The sequence below is a fragment of the Argopecten irradians genome, chromosome 8 (genome assembly GCF_041381155.1).
Source record: "Argopecten irradians isolate NY chromosome 8, Ai_NY, whole genome shotgun sequence".
Taxonomy (NCBI): Eukaryota; Metazoa; Mollusca; class Bivalvia; order Pectinida; family Pectinidae; genus Argopecten; species Argopecten irradians.
The window spans coordinates 11,253,410-11,275,864 of record NC_091141.1 but is presented as its reverse complement, the minus strand read 5'-3'; the positions used below and the strand labels follow the sequence as shown (position 1 = coordinate 11,275,864).

General features: G+C 38.6%; 1 protein-coding gene across 1 annotated transcript; it reads right to left on the bottom strand.

The window, feature by feature from the left end:
- Positions 1–11,374: 11,374 nt before the first annotated feature.
- Positions 11,375–22,342, bottom strand: LOC138329344 (uncharacterized). Its single transcript, XM_069276263.1, has 4 exons — positions 22,221–22,342; positions 17,997–18,925; positions 15,732–16,711; positions 11,375–15,394 (listed from the first exon to the last, which is right to left on the bottom strand). The coding sequence occupies exons 2-4, from the start codon at positions 18,912–18,914 to the stop codon at positions 13,171–13,173; spliced, it is 4,122 nt and encodes a 1,373-aa protein (XP_069132364.1). The 5' UTR covers positions 18,915–18,925; positions 22,221–22,342; the 3' UTR covers positions 11,375–13,170.
- Positions 22,343–22,455: the final 113 nt, after the last annotated feature.

The following is a 22,455-nucleotide window of genomic DNA, read 5'->3' as shown; positions in this document are numbered from 1 at the left end:
TAATGGGGAATATAATGTTGGTGTTCCCAATAAACAAGGGAACAACAACAACAACTTTCCCCTCAATTCTCTAGCAGGCACCCATAACATTTCCCCAACTGTCTAATGGGGAATATAATGTTGGTGTTCCCAATAATCAAGGGAACACCAACAATAACTTTTGCCTCAATCCACTAGCAGGCATAAATACCTTTTCCTCAATTGTTTAATGGGGAATATAGTGTTGGTGTTCCCAATAATCAAGGGAACACCAACAACAACTTTCTTCTCAATTCTCTAGCAGGCACCCATAACATTTCCCCAACTGTCTAATGGGGAATATTATGTTGGTGTTCCCAATAATCAAGGGAACACCAACAATCACTTTTGCCTCAATCCTCCAGCAGGCACCCATAACATTTCCCCAACTGTCTAATGGGGAATATGATGTTGGTATTCCCAATAATCAAGGGAACACCAACAACAACTTTCCCCTCAATTCTCTAGAAGGCACTGATAACATTTCCCCAACTGTCTAAAGGGGAATATAATGTTGGTGTTCCCAATAATCAAGGGAACACCAACAATAACTTTTGCCTCAATTCTCTAGCAGGCACCCATAACATTTCCCCAACTGTCTAATGGGGAATATAGTGTTGGTGTTCCCAATAATCAAGGGAACACCAACAACAACTTTCCCCTCAATTCTCTAGCAGGCACCCATAACATTTCCCCAACTGTCTAATGGGGAATATAATGTTGGTGTTCCCAATAATCAAGGGAACACCAACAATAATTTTCCCCTCAATCCTCTTGCAGGCATAAATACCTTTTCCTCCAATTGTTTAATGGGTAATATAATGTTGGTGTTCCCAATAATCAAGGGAACACCAACAACAACTTTCCCCTCAATTCTCAAGCAGGCACCCATAACACTTCCCCAACTGTCTAATGGGGAATATAGTGTTGGTGTTCCCAATAATCAAGGGAACACCAACAATAACTTTTGCCTCAATCCTCTAGCAGGCATAAATACCTTTTCCTCAATTGTTTAATGGGGAATATAGTGTTGGTGTTCCCAATAATCAAGGGAACACCAACAACAACTTTCCCCTTAATTCTCTACCAGGCATCAATACATTTTCCTCAATTGTTTAATGGGGAATATAATGTTGGTGTTCCCAATAATTAAGGGAACACCAACAACAACTTTCTCCTCAATTCTCTAGCAGGCACCCATAACATATCCCCAACTGTCTAATGGGGAATATAATGTTGGTGTTCCCAATAATCAAGGGAACACCAACAATAACTTTTGCCTCAATTCTCAAGCAGGCACCCATAACATTTCCCCAACTGTCTAATGGGGAATATGATGTTGGTATTCCCAATAATCAAGGGAACACCAACAACAACTTTCCCCTCAATACTCTAGCAGGCACCCATAACATTTCCCCAACTGTCTAATGGGGAATATAATGTTGGTGTTCCCAATAAACAAGGGAACACCAACAACAACTTTCCCCTCAATTCTCTAGCAGGCACCCATAACATTTCCCCAACTGTCTAATGGGGAATATAATGTTGGTGTTCCCAATAATCAAGGGAACACCAACAACAACTTTCCCCTCAATTCTCTAGCAGGCACCCATAACATTTCCCCAACTGTCTAATGGGGAATATGATGTTGGTATTCCCAATAATCAAGGGAACACCAACAACTTTCTCCCCAATCCTCCAGCAGGCACCCATAACATATCCCCAACTGTCTAATGGGGAATATAATGTTGGTGTTCCCAATAATCAAGGGAACACCAACAACAACTTTCCCCTCAATCCTCTAGCAGGCACCCATAACATTTCCCCAACTGTCTAATGGGGAATATAATGTTGGTGTTCCCAATAATCAAGGGAACACCAACAACAACTTTCCCCTCAATTCTCTAGCAGGCACCCTTAACATTTCCCCAACTGTCTACTGGGGGAATATAATGTTGGTGTTCCCAATAATCAAGGGAACACCAACAATAACTTTTGCCTCAATTCTCTAGCAGGCACCCATAACATTTCCCCAACTGTCTAATGGGGAATAGAGTGTTGGTGTTCCCAATAATCAAGGGAACACCAACAATATCTTTCCCCTCAATTCTCTAGCAGGCACCCATAACCTTTCCCCAACTGTCTAATGGGGAATATAATGTTGGTGTTCCCAATAATCAAGGGAACACCAACAATAACTTTCCCCTCAATCCTCTAGCAGGCATAAAAAACCTTTTCCTCAATTGTTTAATGGTAATATAATGTTGGTGTTCCCAATAATCAAGGGAACACCAACAACAACTTTCCCCTCAATTCTCAAGCAGGCACCCATAACCCTTTATCAACTGTCTAATGGGGAATATAGTGTTGGTGTTCCCAATAATCAAGGGAACACCAACAATAACTTTTGCCTCACTCCACTAGCAGGCATAAATACCTTTTCCTCAATTGTTTAATGGGGAATATAGTGTTGGTGTTCCCAATAATCAAGGGAACACCAACAACAACTTTCCCCTCAATTCTCAAGCAGGCACCCATAACCCTTTATCAACTGTTTAATGGGGAATATAGTGTTGGTGTTCCCAATAATCAAGGGAACAACAACAACAACTTTCCCCTCAATTCTCTAGCAGGCACCCATAACATTTCCCCAACTGTCTAATGGGGAATATAATGTTGGTGTTCCCAATAATCAAGGGAACACCAACAATAACTTATGCCTCAATCCACTAGCAGGCATAAATACCTTTTCCTCAATTGTTTAATGGGGAATATAGTGTTGGTGTTCCCAATAATCAAGGGAACACCAACAACAACTTTCCCCTCAATTCTCAAGCAGGCACCCATAACCCTTTATCAACTGTTTAATGGGGAATATAGTGTTGGTGTTCCCAATAATCAAGGGAACACCAACAACAACTTTCTCCTCAATTCTCTAGCAGGCACCCATAACATTTCCCCAACTGTCTAATGGGGAATATAATGTTGGTGTTCCCAATAATCAAGGGAACACCAACAATCACTTTTGCCTCAATCCTCCAGCAGGCACCCATAACATTTCCCCAACTGTCTAATGGGGAATATGATGTTGGTATTCCCAATAATCAAGGGAACACCAACAACAACTTTCCCCTCAATTCTCTAGAAGGCACTGATAACATTTCCCCAACTGTCTAAAGGGGAATATAATGTTGGTGTTCCCAATAATCAAGGGAACACCAACAATAACTTTTGCCTCAATTCTCTAGCAGGCACCCATAACATTTCCCCAACTGTCTAATGGGGAATATAGTGTTGGTGTTCCCAATAATCAAGGGAACACCAACAACAACTTTCCCCTCAATTCTCTAGCAGGCACCCATAACATTTCCCCAACTGTCTAATGGGGAATATAATGTTGGTGTTCCCAATAATCAAGGGAACACCAACAATAATTTTCCCCTCAATCCTCTAGCAGGCATAAATACCTTTTCCTCAATTGTTTAATGGGTAATATAATGTTGGTGTTCCCAATAATCAAGGGAACACCAACAACAACTTTCCCCTCAATTCTCAAGCAGGCACCCATAACACTTCCCCAACTGTCTAATGGGGAATATAGTGTTGGTGTTCCCAATAATCAAGGGAACACCAACAATAACTTTTGCCTCAATCCTCTAGCAGGCATAAATACCTTTTCCTCAATTGTTTAATGGGGAATATAGTGTTGGTGTTCCCAATAATCAAGGGAACACCAACAACAACTTTCCCCTCAATTCTCTACCAGGCATCAATACATTTTCCTCAATTGTTTAATGGGGAATATAATGTTGGTGTTCCCAATAATCAAGGGAACACCAACAACAACTTTCCCCTCAATTCTCTAGCAGGCACCCATAACATTTCCCCAACTGTCTAATGGGGAATATAATGTTGGTGTTCCCAATAATCAAGGGAACACCAACAATAACTTTTGCCTCAATTCTCTAGCAGGCACCCATAACATTTCCCCAACTGTCTAATGGGGAATATAGTGTTGGTATTCCCAATAATCAAGGGAACACCAACAACAACTTTCCCCTCAATCTCTAGCAGGCACCCATAACATTTCCCCAACTGTCTAATGGGGAATATAATGTTGGTGTTCCCAATAATCAAGGGAACACCAACAACAACTTTCCCCTCAATTCTCTAGCAGGCACCCATAACATTTCCCCAACTGTCTAATGGGGAATATAATGTTGGTGTTCCCAATAATCAAGGGAACACCAACAACAACTTTCCCCTCAATTCTCTAGCAGGCACCCATAACATTTCCCCAACTGTCTAATGGGGAATATAATGTTGGTGTTCCCAATAATCAAGGGAACACCAACAACAACTTTCCCCTCAATTCTCTAGCAGGCACCCATAACATTTCCCCAACTGTCTAATGGGGAATATAATGTTGGTTTCCCAATAATCAAGGGAACACCAACAACAACTTTCCCCTCAATTCTCTAGCAGGCACCCATAACATTTCCCCAACTGTCTAATGGGGAATATGATGTTGGTATTCCAATAAATCAAGGGAACACCAACAACAACTTTCCCCTCAATCCTCCAGCAGGCACCCATAACATATCCCCAACTGTCTAATGGGGAATATAATGTTGGTGTTCCCAATACTCAAGGGAACACCAACAACAACTTTCCCCTCAATTCTCTAGCAGGCACCCATAACATTTCCCCAACTGTCTAATGGGGAATATAATGTTGGTGTTCCCAATAATCAAGGGAACACCAACAACAACTTTCCCCTCAATTCTCTAGCAGGCACCCATAACATTTCCCCAACTGTCTAATGGGGAATATAATGTTGGTGTTCCCAATAATCAAGGGAACACCAACAACTTTCCCTCAATTCTCTAGCAGGCACCCATAACATTTCCCCAACTGTCTAATGGGGAATATAATGTTGGTGTTCCCAATAATCAAGGGAACACCAACAACAACTTTCCCCTCAATCTCTAGCAGGCACCCATAACATTTCCCCAACTGTCTAATGGGGAATATAATGTTGGTGTTCCCAATAATCAAGGGAACACCAACAACAACTTTCCCCTCAATTCTCTAGCAGGCACCCATAACATTTCCCCAACTGTCTAATGGGGAATATAATGTTGGTGTTCCCAATAATCAAGGGAACACCAACAACAACTTTCCCCTCAATCCTCCAGCAGGCACCCATAACATATCCCCAACTGTCTAATGGGGAATATAATGTTGGTGTTCCCAATACTCAAGGGAACACCAACAACAACTTTCCCCTCAATTCTCTAGCAGGCACCCATAACATTTCCCCAACTGTCTAATGGGGAATATAATGTTGGTGTTCCCAATACTCAAGGGAACACCAACAACAACTTTCCCCTCAATTCTCTAGAAGGCACCCATAACATTTCCCCAGCTGTCTAAAGGGGAATATAATGTTGGTGTTTCCCAATAATCAAGGGAACACCAACAACAAGTTTTGCCTCAATTCTCTAGCAGGCACCCATAACATTTCCCCAACTGTCTATTGGGGAATATAGTGTTGGTGTTCCCAATAATCAAGGGAGCACCAACAACAACTTTCCCCTCAATCTCTAGCAGGCATAAATAACTTTTCCTCAATTGTTTAATGGGTAATATAATGTTGGTGTTCCCAATAATCAAGGGAACACCAACAACAACTTTCCCCTCAATTCTCAAGCAGGCACCCATAACACTTCCCCAACTGTCTAATGGGGAATATAGTGTTGGTGTTCCCAATAATCAAGGGAACACCAACAACAACTTTCCCCTCAATCCTCTAGCAGGCACCCATAACATTTCCTCAATTGTTTAATGGGGAATATAATGTTGGTGTTCCCAATAATCAAGGGAACACCAACAACAACTCCCCTCAATCCCCTCAATTTCCCCATGTCTATGGGAATTAGTTGGTGTTCCCAGCAAGGCACCCATAATTCATCTATCCACCCAACAATCCCCAACTGGGGGAATATGATGTTGGTATTCCCAATAATCAAGGGAACACCAACAACAACTTTCCCCTCAATTCTCTAGCAGGCACCCATAACATTTCCCAACTGTCTAATGGGGAATATAATGTTGGTGTTCCCAATAAACAAGGGAACACCAACAACAACTTTCCCCTCAATTCTCTAGCAGGCACCCATAACATTTCCCCAACTGTCTAATGGGGAATATAATGTTGGTGTTCCCAATAATCAAGGGAACACCAACAACAACTTTCCCCTCAATTCTCTAGCAGGCACCCATAACATTTCCCAACTGTCTAATGGGGAATATGATGTTGGTATTCCCAATAATCAAGGGAACACCAACAACTTTCTCCTCAATCTTCTTAGCAGGCACCCATAACATATCCCCAACTGTCTAATGGGGAATATAATGTTGGTGTTCCCAATAATCAAGGGGGAACACCAACAACAACTTTTGCCCTCAATTCTCTAGCAGGCACCCATAACATTTTCCCAACTGTCTAATGGGGAATATAATGTTGGTGTTCCCAATAATCAAGGGAACACCAACAACAACTTTCCCCTCAATTCTCTAGCAGGCACCCATAACATTTCCCCAACTGTCTAATGGGGAATATGAATGTTGGTGTTCCCAATAATCAAGGGAACACCAACAACAACTTTCCCCTCAATCCTCCAGCAGGCACCCATAACATATCCCCAACTGTCTAATGGGGAATATAATGTTGGTGTTCCCAATAATCAAGGGAACACCAACAACAACTTTCCCCTCAATCTCTAGCAGGCACCCCATAACATTTCCCCAACTGTCTAATGGGGAATATAAATGTTGGTGTTCCCAATACTCAAGGGAACACCAACAATGACTTTCCCCTCAATTCTCTAGCAGGCACCATAACATTTCCCCAGCTGTCTAATGGGGAATATAATGTTGGTGTTCCCAATAATCAAGGGAACACCAACAACAAGTTTTGCCTCAATTCTCTAGCAGGCACCCATAACATTTCCCCAACTGTCTAATTGGGGAATATAGTGTTGGTGTTCCCAATAATCAAGGGAACACCAACAACAACTTTCCCCTCAATTCTCTAGCAGGCACCCATACCATTTCCCCAACTGTCTAATGGGGAATATAATGTTGGTGTTCCCAATAATCAAGGGAACACCAACAACAACTTTCCCCTCAATTCTCAAGCAGGCACCCATAACACTTTCCCCAACTGTCTAATGGGGAATACTAGGATGTTGGTGTTCCCAATAATCAATAGTTGTCCGGTTGTGCCATATAGAAACTGGGGTAAAACTTGCATGGTACTGAATTCCAGTGAGTGTTCAGTCGGTTTTTAAACGAGTTCAGAGTAGGGGCTTCTACTACGAAGTTGGGAAGGGAGTTCCATGAATCTACCACTCGCCGACTAAATATACTTTGTGTGACTTTAGTCCTGCTCTGTTTTCTTAAAGAGTTTTAAAACTATTACCTCTAGTATTAGCTGAAGACATTGTAAATAGCTTATCTTTATCTAGTTTATCTATACCATTCAGAATTTTATAGACTTCGATCACATCGTTCCTTTTACGTCTATATTCTAAGGTGGGAAGTCCCAACTTTTTAAGTCTTGAATGGTATGGTAAATTTTAAATAGAGTGAACTCTTTTAGTGGCTCTACGTTTGACGTTTTCGAGAGCGATCTGATCTTTTTTTAGCAGTGGAGACCATACCTGGGTTGCATATTCTAAGTTAGGTCTAATTAGGCTTTTGTACAGGGTTAAGAACATAGTTATATCTATATAGACAAATGTCCTGAATATTAGACCCAGTATGCGATTTCCTTTATTAACTGCTTGACTAACATGCTGACTAAATTTAAGTTTGTTGTCGAAAAGTACACCTAAATCTTTCTCACACTGTACCTTCTCTATTTGTTCACTTTGTGGGAAGGAATAATGCGTGTCTTGTTCTAGATTGCCTATATTGATGTGTTTGCATTTTTTAGTGTTCAAGGCCATTTTCCAGTCTCTAGTCCAAGTGACTACACTGTCTATGTCTGCTTGAAGTTCTTGAGACTCGGTGGGGTTGTTATTGTTTCTAAAAAATTTAGAGTCGTCAGCAAATAATTTTATGGTGCTATGTTGGACTACTTCGGGCAGGTCATTGCAAGGCTCATATTATCATAAATAGAACACTTACCCTAAATGACTGTTAGTCTTCTACTGTACACCACTAAAGTCATTTAATGCTTTGTTAGCTTGCAAAATTTCACGATGAAATTGATGAAATCGGAGTGCTGAATATTGATTACTAATCTTCTATCCACTTCACTAACTCCACATGAAGCTAGGGAGAATTTGGACCTCATTAGTTGTTTTTAAGTAGATGATAAGTGATGAGGACTATTACACTTTCAATAGCCTTTCTAATACTGATGACGTCAATTTTTTAAATTGCGTCGATATTACGCCTACAACCTTTATAAACTATGGCTCTCTACTCAATGTTCAAGGACCTCCAATAGCTTTGGAATGAGAAAGGACACGATTAATAACCAGATCTAAAGCCACCGGCCTTGATTGATCTGTAAAGAGCTGTTTCTCGTCCATATGAATTACGAGTTTGTCCCTAATGATTCTTTGGAGAATTTTGCCTGGGATTGAAGTCAGACTTATTGGACGGTAGTTCTCCACTTTGTTGTGGTTCCCACTCTTGTATAAAGGAGTCACATTAGCAATTCGCCAGTCGTCTGGAATTTTCCCTTCGTCTAAAGATTTCCTGAATATGATTTGCAAGGGTTGTGATATTTCATTTGAAGTTTCAACAAGAAGTTTAGGATGAAAGACGTCAGGCCCTGGAGATTTATTAGGGTTTAATTTCTTTATAGTTTTTTCAATTAAACTCCTGTCGAATTCGATATCATGAAGTTCTGTTTGATATGGTCTCACTTGGAAGTGTGGTGGATCTTCACTTTCTGGTGGGTTAAAGACTGATCCAAAGTAGTTATTCAGCTCATTGGCGGTTTCATAGTGGTTAGTGGTGTGTGTACCATCCGCTTTTACCACGTTGGTTATAGACATTCCTGTTCGTGTTTTTTTCTCCGACATATTTCCAAAAGAGCTTGCTGTTATCTTTGATGTCTTGCACTAGTTTCTTTTCATAATGATAGTGTGAACGTCGAATCTGTCGTGTTGCAGTGTTCCTGGCTCTCTGATACACTTTAAAGTTACTTTCTGTTTTACAATGAAGGTATCGGACCCACTTCCGCCTTTTTTGTCGGATGGACTGCTTGGCTTCGTTGTCAAGATGGGGCTTCCAACGCTTCCTAACTGGGGATGTCTTGTTCACGGGTATTTTATCTTCAATTAGTTTAGTTATGGTTTCAACAAGAACATTCCATGCTTGGGTCGTTGACATGTCCTCAACTTGAATGATGTTTAGCCAGTTGACAGAGGTTAGTTCTTCGCGTATAGCGTCGTAATGCCCTTTGTGATAATTCCTCCTCTCCTGTTTAGTATGATTATCACTATGTGATACACTCAGTTTAAAAGACAATAAAATATGGTCACTCCTTCCGATACTTGGAAGATAGTTAACATCGTTGACAATCTGTTCATCGTTGCTAAAAACTAGATCCAGTATAGATGGATTTTGACCTTCCCTATATCTGGTAGGCTTATGGATATGTTGGTATAAAAAAGTGTCTCGAACACACTCCAAGAAACGAGTAGATATATGGTTTTCTGACGTACATGTTGTCCAGTCAGTCCAATTTATTTCAGGAAAGTTGAAATCTCCAGTGATCAGAATGTGTTTTGCGTTTCTAGTTGACATTTCTCTCATTAAGTTTGTTAGGTAGCTGAAATTCTCAGCTGTGCTGTTGGGGCTACGGTAGATATTCGCAATAAGTAGCTTGTCACCATTACTCAACTTGAGTTCAACAGCTAGGTACTCTTCAAAGGTTGTTGTAAATTTTACTTGCTGGACTGTCATTTGTTCCGAGATATAAATGGCTACTCCACGTCCTTCACTGTTGTTGGTGAAGCATCTAAATCCAGGTATTTTATAAAAAACTGTTGTCCAGAGGTAATATCTTGTTTTTTTGGTGGATTTCAGTGAGTAGGATTATACTGGGTAATGATTTTTCTACAAGTTCCTGAAGTTCATCCATCTTGCTAGTAGATAAAATGTCTACATTTGAATAAAATATGAGAAGGTCGTTAAAAGAATCACTATGTACAGTGGTAAAACTATTCTCCTATTCTGCACTGCTAGGTTGCCCTGCTGTAGCGAATACAATACTACAATAGCGGTAACAAACTTCAACTATTAAAATCCTAGATAGCGGCCTGTTGGCCATTTTGTTCACCGAATGGTCCCAAAATGCAATATGCACAACTAGATCCCTAGCAGAACCTACATATAAAATTCGAGACAGATCCCTTCAGTACTTTCTAAGAAATAGCAGTAACAAACTTCAACTATCAAAATCAAAGATGGCGCCCTATTGGCCATCTTGTTCACCGAATGGTCCCAAAATGCAATATGCACAACAAGGGCCCTAGTGGAACCTACATATTCAATTTCAGACAGATCCCTTCAGTACTTCTTGTGTAATTGCGGAAACAAACATCAATTGCCAAAATTTAGGATAGCTGCCTGCTGCCATATCATTTTTCCGATCAGTTTCAAAATCAGCATGACACTCCTAGGGACCAAGGGAACCATGCATGTAAAATTTGAGAAATATCCATGTAGTAGTTCTTGAGAAATAGCGGTAACAAACATCAACTGCTAAAATCCAAGATGGCTGCTTGGCGGCCATATTGTTCTTCTGATCAGTCTCAAAATCAGCATTGTAATGGAAAATTTGAAAAGTGGAGTACTTCTCAAGAAATTGCTGTAACAAGCATTGTTTATGGACAGACGAAAGTTGATTTGAATAGCCCATCATCTGATGATGGTGGGCTAAAAATGTAACTTATATTTGTAAAATATTTAAATCTTTCCTTTTGCTATAAATTCACTTAATAGTTATTTATAATTATACTATTATTATTAATATTGCTTTAACACATGATCATTCCCTGATAATTTGTTTCTGAATTTGATTTTGAAATAAGTACACAACACATGATTTTTTAGCATTTTACATGAGTTTATTCTTTGTTGTATGAATTTGAATTCATATACGACAATCATTCATACCAGCATAAGTTTTTTAAAGGAAATTATTAGCACGTTATTTGATCACAGTTAACACATCTCGAGAATTGGGACAAAATGAAGTACAATGATTTGTCAAATGTTATTGTAAAGGGGAAAAGATACACTGTATCAACCTTGGGCAAGTTTTAGCTTTACGGCATTAATAATATGTACATTTTATAAGGACTAGAAGTATTATACATCTAAATATTACTTGAAAAGATTTCAAGGAAAAAAATAATTCCTGGCTGTATCTTCACTAACATTTCTTTAAACATGTCAGTCATCCACATTTTCTGGTTATCTTTTTTTTTAGGTTTTACTAATTAGCAGGCAATTTACCTGTAACCTTGAAGTGAGATCAAGGTCATTAATTCAAGGGAAGTTCAGGCAAACTATCACTACCCGTCAATATGGTGTTTTGGCTCTAATAATTGGTGTGAAATTCTTACCAAGATATTTATCAGGATCCCATAAAACAAGATATTATAATCATTCCAACAGGATAAATGTACTAAATAAATTTTTATCAAATTAAATTTTGCCTAATTATTTTAAAGCACTTAAACACAGAGGTTTCGAGATACCAATATGATGCGAGTAAAGTATGATTAACCATTGATTAGTCCCATCTTTCAGTGATTGAAATACATGTAGATAATAAATTGTACATTCTTTACCCATGTCATTTTGGTATCTCAAAACCTACGTATTGAACTTATGAACACATGAATGTCATGGTAACATTTTAGAACAAATAGGAAAAACAAATATATAAATTATAGGAATATATACAAATAATACAACTGTGTATTGGAAATCTGTGCTATATAATGCATACACGAAATTTCTGCCATTTTTGTATAATTCTCATTTCCTTCACTATTTCACCTGATCATGAACATTTGTAATTTTTATCAACATTCAATCCACAACACTTTCTTCTGACTCCAAATTTTGTATCTTAATAAACAAAAAGATGACATTTTAAAATTTCATTTTGGTGATTTCAAATAAATGTAGCAAACACCATAATGAAATCATACGTGTTGTAAATTTGGTGTTGGTCAGTTATCAAGGTCTAATATAGGTACAAGTACCATATTTTCCACTGCGACTTTTTAAATATAGTAACTGTCAAATATCTTCAAGTAAACTATGATTACTGGGCATACCTGTTATAAATAGTTGTTTACTTTGCACATAAAATTTGTGGTATTAAAGACACTTCAATTTAATTTGTAACAAAACTTCTGACCATTTAAAAGATTTTTATTGAAACATTTTATCAAATGTTCAATTGATTCAATTGCTCTGCCCAATTTGCAATTTTACATCATTTATTATGACATTGCACATCATTTCAAGGTAAAAAACACAGTTGTGTGAAAAGTTTAAGTGTGCGAAACTTAATTTTACCAGCATATTATAATTATACACATATATATAATATATATATATATATAACTTTGCCATTTTAGTATTTTTCTAACCATTCTTCATGAATATGCAGTCACTAACTAGATCAGAATTCTAAAAACACAACAACTGGCAAGGTCCCCTATATACAATATCTGTTGCATTAATCAATTACAAATACTCTAATAAGTCTCAAACAAATGATTTAAAACACTCATGGGACTTTTTCTCAATAACACACTAGATTTCAATTAAACAATCAGTTAAGTCTCACTTACACTGATGTATCTGTAACATGTATATAAATAAAGTTCCACTATTGATGCCCAGTGATGTGGGAGATACAAGCACTAGAGTATTGTAACACAGGAGTTTCGAGATCCCAAAGCCATGTAGGTAAAGTACAATTTATCATTGATTCGACACACTTTCCCATGATTATGAAGTCACAAACTTCATGTCAAAAGAAGAAATCCTAATCACTGGAAGGTGGGACTAATTCACATTGAATTGTACTTATTGTGGAGATTAGAAGTTATTGAACTGTTGGTGATAATACTGGTACAGTGTGTTATCAGTGTACCCTTGTGAGGACTGTGTTGTAGGAGAATCGGGCAGAACCTGGGTCTGAGTAGTGGTCAGTCCATGGGTGATTGGTGAAGGACTTTGTACTAACTGACCCTGAGACTCCATACTTGTTCCTGTATTCTGAGTGTTCACTACGTATGTGTTGAGAGGAATTTCAGAAGTAACAGGCAGAGACACCTGTTGGTACGATTCTGTCACTGACACAGAGTTTTGGTCTTCAGCTTTCAGTTGGACTGCATTCTTTGCTCTTTCCTGTATGCTTAGCGCCCGTTGGACCAGTGTAACTTGCGGTCTCTCTCCGACTAGCAGGCCCTGTGGATCCTGGATACGTACCTGTCGCTCGGAAACCTGTCCTTGGGAATCTGTCTCCATGGCAACTGGTGTTCCTGTATGAATCTGAATATGAACTTGTTGATTACCATTGATCATGAGTCGTGGAGAAACGTTTTGTAGCTCCGTGGTAGAGTGTCCAGAATTTTCAGCCATGGTAACAGTTTTATCTGTAGCCATGACAACCTGCTCCTGTTGAACCATCTCACTGGTTGGTCGTTCCATGTACATGATCTGTTCATGGTTTTGGTGACGATTAGAAGAAAGATTCAGCTGATCTTGATCTGTAATGAGAACTTGGTCACTGTTGATGGCAGCTTCCTGGATAATACCCTGTGAGTTCTGTACCAGTATGTGTGCCTCCTGGGCCCGTGGATCCTGTGTGATTTGGCCGTCTGTGGTGCTAAGCAACTGGACAGTACTTTGTCCCCCATGGTGCGTCTGTACCAGGATATGTCCAGCAATATGCTCAGTACCCTGTACTGGCTGTATTAACACAGGAATCTGTGTGGCCTGGGCACCATCTTGTCCCTCAACTCCGCCTGCTCCCTGCCCTTGAGGCAACTCTCCTGTCACGATCTGCTGACCATTATAGGACTGCAGAATAATGTGTCGATTTGTCAGGTTTTCGCCTGTGTAGATTAGCTGACTAGTCTGGCCTTGTTGATTGGCTACAAGGATGTTACTCAAATTTGAGAATGAATCTTCACGTTGTGTTGACTGAGATGGCTTGGCAGCCTCATTTTCAATCACGTTTGTTGGTAAATGCATCCCTACATGGTCTTCCATTGGTCTCATCTGATTCTTGGCGTTAACGTTGAGAAGCTCAGATTCTTCTGTCTGGAGATTAGCATCAGCTATGAGTTCCTGTGGTAGAGACTGCATTTCATAAGCTTTACTTAAAGTCTTAATCTGGTACATCATGCACTTAATATCTTGTGAATCATATTTGTGCTTGTTGGTTAGGTGGAGTCTCATGTTACCTCTTGTGGTGCTCTTGTATTCACAATCGGGACAGTGGAAAGGTTTTTCTCCCGTGTGAACGCGATGATGTACCATAAGTTGTGTTTTCGTCTTGAAGGACTTTTCACAACTAGGGCAGTCATGTTTTCTTACAGAATTGTGGCGATGAAACACATGGCTATTGAGGGATGTCCTACTTTTAAACCCCTGCCCACACTTCTCACAAATAAAAGGAGTTTGTTCCCGGTGTATAAGTTTATGATCTTTCAGCTGGAACTTTGTGAAGCACTCCTTACCACAGATGTCACAAGTAAATGGTTTCCAACCTTTAGGTAATGGAATGCCGTGCCTAAAGTATTTATGATAATGGATGTAATAAAAGTTTGGCTCTTTAGTCTCATAACCACAAATGTCACAAACTCTTGGAGACTTTTCAAACTTGCGTATAGTTATATAGCTTAGGACATCATCTGGAGAGATTTCATGAGTGTTGATCAAATGTGTAATGCTGCGTTTTGGAAATACAAATTCATTGCCACAGAGTTTACACTTAAATTGCCGTTCGCTTTCGGGGATTAATTCAGCACTTTTGTCAAGCTCGGCTATAGCACTAGTAACAATACTCCTGAGCATACTACCAAATGAATGCTTTTTGCGCTTTTTCTTTCCTTTTTTCCCTGCAGCTTTCTTTTTCACTGTTGCTTCTCTGGCTGTTACAGGTAGTGACATATCTAACACCGACATGTCTATTTTTCCCTCTATATCCTGGAGTATTTTGTCTTCCTCAGATTTGGCGAACTCCTTTGCTCGTTTCTTTGGGGGTGGTCTCAATGGTATATCCGGTTTGGGCGCTGGAGGTAGTGGTGCTTTCCTAGAAATCATAAGAACATATTGGTATATAATCTCTCCATTTTAACATTTTCATGACTTTACACAGGCACAGTGCCAATTATATCACACATGTCCATTATGATTACCAGTGAAATTAATTGATATAAAGAGAATTTATTTCATATTTTAATTTTTTGATTTTCATTTCAGTTTTAAAACTTTTTGATTGGTTTGAACAACACATTACTTCATGCAATTCAGTAAAACATCAAACTGATCACATGACTGAATTCATACTCAAGTCTAAGAATCGGTCTGTTGCTTTCAAATTCAAGATGTTAGACTTACTTTTCTTCAATCAACAAGATTTTACTTACTTCTGTCGCCCCTTCTTCAATCTTTTTAGACTTTTTGACGCCTGTTTTAGTTGTTTGAACTTTCCGTTGTTATCCTCTTGGTTGTCCACACTGTCATCAGATGTTTCCTCATCATCTTCCTCCTCATCATCATCCTCAACCTTTCCAATATCTTTCATCTCCACCTCCATCATCTTACTGACTGTGTCAACTATATTTTTAACTGGGCTGTGGAGTTTGGTGGGTGAAGCATCTCCGGTCTCCTTTGGAGGCAGTATCACTGCTGTCTCCGTCTCTTCAAGTGGAATCATCCTTTGTTTACCTGGATTTATTGGGGCCGCACCACTCTCGACTGGTTCTGGTATTACCTGTTTGAACATCTTTGCTGCAGATGCTGCGCGTGTTCCATACAGATGAGAAACTTTATGGACAGGTGTCTCTACTGGCGCTGCCATCACGTCCTCAGGTTTTATTTTGGTCTTTTTTGGTGTTTTTTTATTCGTAGCTTTCGTCTTTGTACACATACTTTTTGGTTGTTGGGGTATTGGCGTAGGCTTTGGTTGATAAAACACATTATTTTCAGTATTTTCTGTTTTTTCTGCAACCTCTGGAATCTCAGGTTCTGTCACAGTTTCCTCCATACTGAGTTTGAGATGCCTCTTTTTCAGAACGACCGGTGATGTCCTTGGCTCAGTAGCTGAAACACTGATATCTTCCTCCATGACGTTCAGCAAGGACTCGTCCAGGTTAAAACAGTCAATAAAATCCTCACAAATGTTGTACAGATGTTCTAGCTTGAACAGATTGGCCACTCGTGCAAATTGTGACACATTGTCAGTAGTCAATGTGATCTTGCCATCGTACAGGTAGTGGACCAGCTGTGAGGCTACTTGAAGGGGGATACCCATAGGGAGCTCAACACGAAGGGAGGTACTAGGAGTAGTTTTAGACAACCTAGACAACAGAAATGGACTAGCTGCAATAAGCACCATCTTGTGTACCTGCGAATGACAAATAATCAACATCAAGTCAAAATTAATTATTGATTAACGTAGAGTCATGTTTACTAGTAATGTCATGTTAATACACATGCTTTTAATCTAACAAACAAGACAGCAAAACATATTTCAATTTGAAGTTTGATTCCGAGCATTTTTACCTTTATAAAGTGATAATGAGCATATAATTACCCTATTTCATTTTGACCCAATAAGTACCCCTATTCCTATAACATTCATATCCCTGAATTTAAAGAGACAATTCACTCAGGTTAATTCTTTTACATAACCAAGAAGCAAACTATGGCATAAATGTATTGTTCTACATTTCTTATGAAACATATAACACAAAATATTGACAAATTCCACCTCAATGTTTAGTATTTTAATCGATACCGTTGTAATTACAAATCGTTGATCAATACGATTAAGCAGGTACAATATGTACGCTTTACTCATACCCGAGCCAAAGTCATGAACGTTAAACGAATGAACTACATAACCACTGAGGAGGTGATAAAATGATTTTGAGGCAAGATAATTCACCTTATAAGGTAAACAAACTACTGTCAGAGCAATTTGAGCAGTTCTAGACAAAAGTTGCATTACTCTACGAGCAAGGGACAGGGTTCGGCATACAAGATGTTCGACCACAATGTGTAATGGCGGATAGCGAACTAGTTTGAACATTTCACCACCATGGGCTTTTTTGGCATATCACAGTAAAACCGACTGATCTAATTTCCATTAGACCAGGGGTTTTTCCGATATTTGTACAAATTTTAATGTTCTCTTAGACTAAATTGTCCCTTTAACTTGCCTCAGATTAAATTCAGAATATGAAAAGCATAGGTTACTAAAATCTTAATTTTATTTCTTTTGCAAATTAATTTATGGTTTACTATATGAGCAATATATAACTCTATGAAATGTTTCGTCCAAATTTGTTTGTATAAATCAGTTAAATCATTCCTCTTTTTCAAAATTTAGTGCCCTGGGTGCTTATTTGGTTGAATATGGTTTTAACAATAGGCTAATAATATTTAAGACCCTATAAATTAAAATGCCTATATCAAATTATATTAAAATAAGAGTTGTATTTCCGCTCCACTATGATGCCCTATGAGCAATACAATACAAGTCGAACTCTAATTTGATTGATGTTTTACTTTTTGCATAATTCATATTTTTAAAATCAAAAGTGGTTCTGGTTTTGGTATATGCACCATGACTTTAAATCAGCTGTCTAGTTGAGGTACTTTATATAGTAATTATCAGAAATACTGACCCGTATTTCCTTATTACCAGCCAAAATGACAGCATCACAGAACATTCCTTCCTTCAACAGACCAAACATCTTCCCCATGAGTTCACGTGGCAAGTTCCTCTCTGTGTAGTCTTTGGCCGCTGACTTCAAACTTCCGTCGTCTCCCCTTTCCACCTCAACCCCTTCAGACTTACTCCCTCCCTGAGGTAGGCGGTGTGAAAGGTCTGGGGCCTGCTGGGGTAAGGGACCTGCTCTGGACGTACTGACCATATTATCATGCGACATTAGAGAGGCACCCTTAGCACCAGTAGGAATGCCGCTGATATCATTGTGAGAATGAAGACCTGAAGGGTTCTGATGTGAGATGGAATTGTTCATGGATACATTCCCATCTTCCATGTAGAAATGCATTGGATTATTGCGCTGTGTTACTGAATGACTTGACATTATCATGTTACCATGCCTAGGAGAGTGAATAGCTTGACGCCGTCCGTGTCCTCCCTCCACTCTCATACTATCCTCACAGGGGGTATGAATACCCATACTGCCAACTCGCAGACCTTCCTCACCTGGTCGTGGTCCTATAGAACCTGTCCTCAATCCTTCATCACTACCACGCTGAGACATATTGATTATATTTCCAACCATCATACTCTCGTCCCCGTGTCGCGGTACAGTGCTGTTGCTCCTCAACACTTCCTCACTAGGATGCTGTACTATGTTGCCCGACCAGAGCGACTCGTCCTCACCATGTTGTCCTAGCTGTCCCGTCCTCGTATCGTCAGCCATGCGATTTGTGATCGCCTGGGAGTAAGACTGATCCAGAGGTCCATGGAGCAAGTAGTTGTCTTGGAGGTGTAATGTATTGCTGTAGCCTTGATTAGAGCTTGGTAGCCCCACTCCCGGGACATCTACCCCATGGCTAGTAGGCGGGTCCATGTTTTGTCACACTGCAAAATTCAAAGAATAAATATGTAATTCATCTTATTTCTTTCATTTCATTGATTATAATCAAGCTTAATCATGACAAGTGTTATGGAAATTATTTAATTATAAGCATGAATCATACATGAATCCTGAACACTTAAATAAGGAATTATACATTGAAATGGAAACTTAATTAATAACCAGCTACTGTAATATCAAACTGCATTACTTTGGTACTTTTTTCATTATCTTATATATGTATATGTGAAATGAACTAAAACTGCTTGGAGATTTTGGATCTTATATGCTTACTCTTGGTACTTTCATGTAAGCAAGATTTTTGTCAATCGGAGTAAAATAGAAAACCTTATTAATTCTAACTCATTTTCGATACTGATTGCATCTGGCAATATTGTATTAAGGTTCACTTTCAGGCGACTCAATCTTTTCATTACACAATGAAACAAGATCATTGCCTATATAATTTCAAAGCAGAATGAAATTATTTAAATCAAAACGATCTTTTACTAATAATGCCCATAGAGAAATCAATAACCTACACTCTGGTAGCTCTAGATCAGAAAACACCTTAGCAAAAGTTGCTAAAACCTTTCTTTTTTCTTTAGCAAAAAAGAAATGTTTTTAGCAGAACAAACCTCGTGCTCAACAAAGTCACTTTTATGAACGATATCTACAATAGCACATAGGGCAAAATTTGCAATGATTTTAATATTGCTAAAAGTAAACAAAGAAAATAAGAAAAGAACATGATATTTTCGTACTTCTCCACATATCCCTCCAGTCCATTATTTTTTCAGTGTAACACTTGGAATGACAAATGCTCAGGCACTTAAATTCCATCTTGAATCATGAATTTGATAGCTCAGGTATTTATAATGAAAAAAATGAAATGACAAATTTATTTTCTTTTTTTCAGCAAAAAATATGGCTTAGCAAAAAATGCTAAAATGATTAATTTTATTTTAGCAATTAGTGCCTTCCATAAGCAAAATGCTCAAAATGCTATCCATAGAGTGAGCACAGCTATAATTAATTGCATTATTTCAGACATCACGAAATTGGTCGAACTGACGGACATGTGCGTAAAAATTTGATGCTTAGCTTACCGCCTTTTTGAATGTATGGTCTGGATCAACCATACGGCAATTATTGAGTACCGGAAGTCAGTACAAATGGCAAGTCTGCTCATTTGATTTAACAAATTTTTTTTTTTTAACCCCACAGCAATGTAGAATTTAAACTACATAAAACAATCATGAAAGCAACTAACTGGATACTAATAACAGAAAGTGAAGTTTAATTTTAGTGTCGACACACTATAGCAGGATTACTTTGAAAGGCAAAGGTGATCATGAAGTACTAACCTGACAAACAGAGGAAGTTCCTTTGATCACTATAGTCACAAATTGAATGGGATAATAGTATGCACCTGGCGATTGGTTGAGTCTGACTTCATAAGCCCCGCCCAATAAACAACACTGACAGTCGTGATCACCGAGATGAGACGGCATAGTGATATGGCCTCTCAACATGGAGTTACTGAGTACAAAATTTAAACATAACTCACAGTGTTTTTGGTTCCGTTTTCGGCCAAATTTTAGAATTACCAACAATAAACTTTTAGGATTCTCGTTAAAAGCCGGATGCCGGCAAAAACAACCGTGTATTTCCTTGTTTACAACCGGCTATTTTTGTCAGAAATTAAAAGTATTGGCCCCCATGGGGGCTAATGTGGCCCTCAACCACCTATTATTAATTTTCAACCATCTATTAAAAAACTTAGTGAGAACCCTGACATTTTACTTGTATTTTAGCTCTGCCAGACTGCCGCTATAGGTGTCACTACCATTACGGATATAATAGATCTAATATCCCCTTTTTAAGCTTTTGCGTTCACCTGATCAAATTAACTTTTTTTATATCTCTGGTGGTGTCATAGTGGACAGTGAGTGCGTCGATGATAAGTGATCATGCAGGACACGTATATGTAGCTCAATCTTTAAGCATGCATATGCATGCAGCTAGTGTTCAGAAGTCCCAAGCTCGAAGCAGGTCTGGTTGCAACATTTTCTCCTCTCCAAATTATATGGTGGAAGAATACATATTTTTAAATATTACATATTTACCTCATTTATTTGTACATAATTATGATTTGTAGATAATAATTATGTAGCAGGGCTTGTAAATAGTTTGTGTTTTATGGGAATATATATGGTGTCGTGGTCCTGTGCTAGTTGTAAGAGTGCGTGTGTATCTTGTACACGTGTAGCTGTCGTGCACAATATGTCATTGTATCGAGCGCCTGTGTTGTGTTCCGTCTTCGTATTGGTCGATCGTGCATGTATTGTTATAGTCGGGTATATATAGGGGTGTTCTATCCATTTCATTGCGGTGTACTGAAGGATTGAGTTCCTGAACCTAATAAGTTTTAGATAGAGGTGGGTATATAGGAAGCAGGAAGGGGGCATGTTTACTGGTATAGGGTGGTAGGGTTGTAGGTGGGGTATGGAGGGGTTGACGGGGGATATATTGTACATGTAAATATATGTGTTAGTCTCATCGTTGTTGGGCCCTACGTCTTGTGTAAAACATCGTTTAATATGTAAAATGTCCTAAATAAATATTGTTACGTGTTAAAAGTATTTGTCTCGTTTTCCTTCACCGGCAAAGATCAAGCAAAACCCTACGAACCTGGGTTGAAACACACAGGTAGGGAGCCGGGTGTAGTTTGTAGTTATTAACAAACTGGGCCCGTCTCGCTCCTGTTACAAATATATAATAATTATATTCATTAATTATCTACTGTCTGATAAAGATACATATTGGATCAGTCATGATTAAGATCTAGTTCAGTTTAAAAATGGAATTTTTTGGATCATTAATATGACAAAATGTATGAATTATAGTACAGACTACAGTTTTGTGACCTTGAGAATTGACCTAATTTTTCTTTGGAATGAAATTATGTTTTGTATCATATAAGTACCTTGCAGTCTGGGTAAAAATCACTAAAGCTCAACCAAACACGATCAAACTACAGTAAACATGCGGATTTCAATATCTAACCAGTTAATAGATTAGTGTAGTTTGAAATGAACATAATTATTTCGATAATTGATACAAATGGACATCATTTCTTGTTTTAAATTGCCAAAATGGCTCCTTCAATATTCGACACCATCTCCATTCGGTATCAAAACAACCAACAAGGGTATGGTTATAAACTGAAAATTGGCCGATATTATGGATGACAACACATGTAGTGAAATCCCTCACCATTTTTCGATATAAACTCACCCATGAGAAGGATTCATAAATTGATTAACCACTCAGATAACAATGTTTTCCAGCATAGAAGATGTCTTCTTGAAATGAAGGAAGGGATACAGAACCATTTGCATACCAAACAGACTACGAATTTCATTGGCTGATAATTTAAGTATTAGGGACCAGTTATTGAAGGGAAAATGTTTTGAATCTGTGTGTCAATTTATGTAAAATGCACATTTTCCCATAATGAGCATAAGAAAAT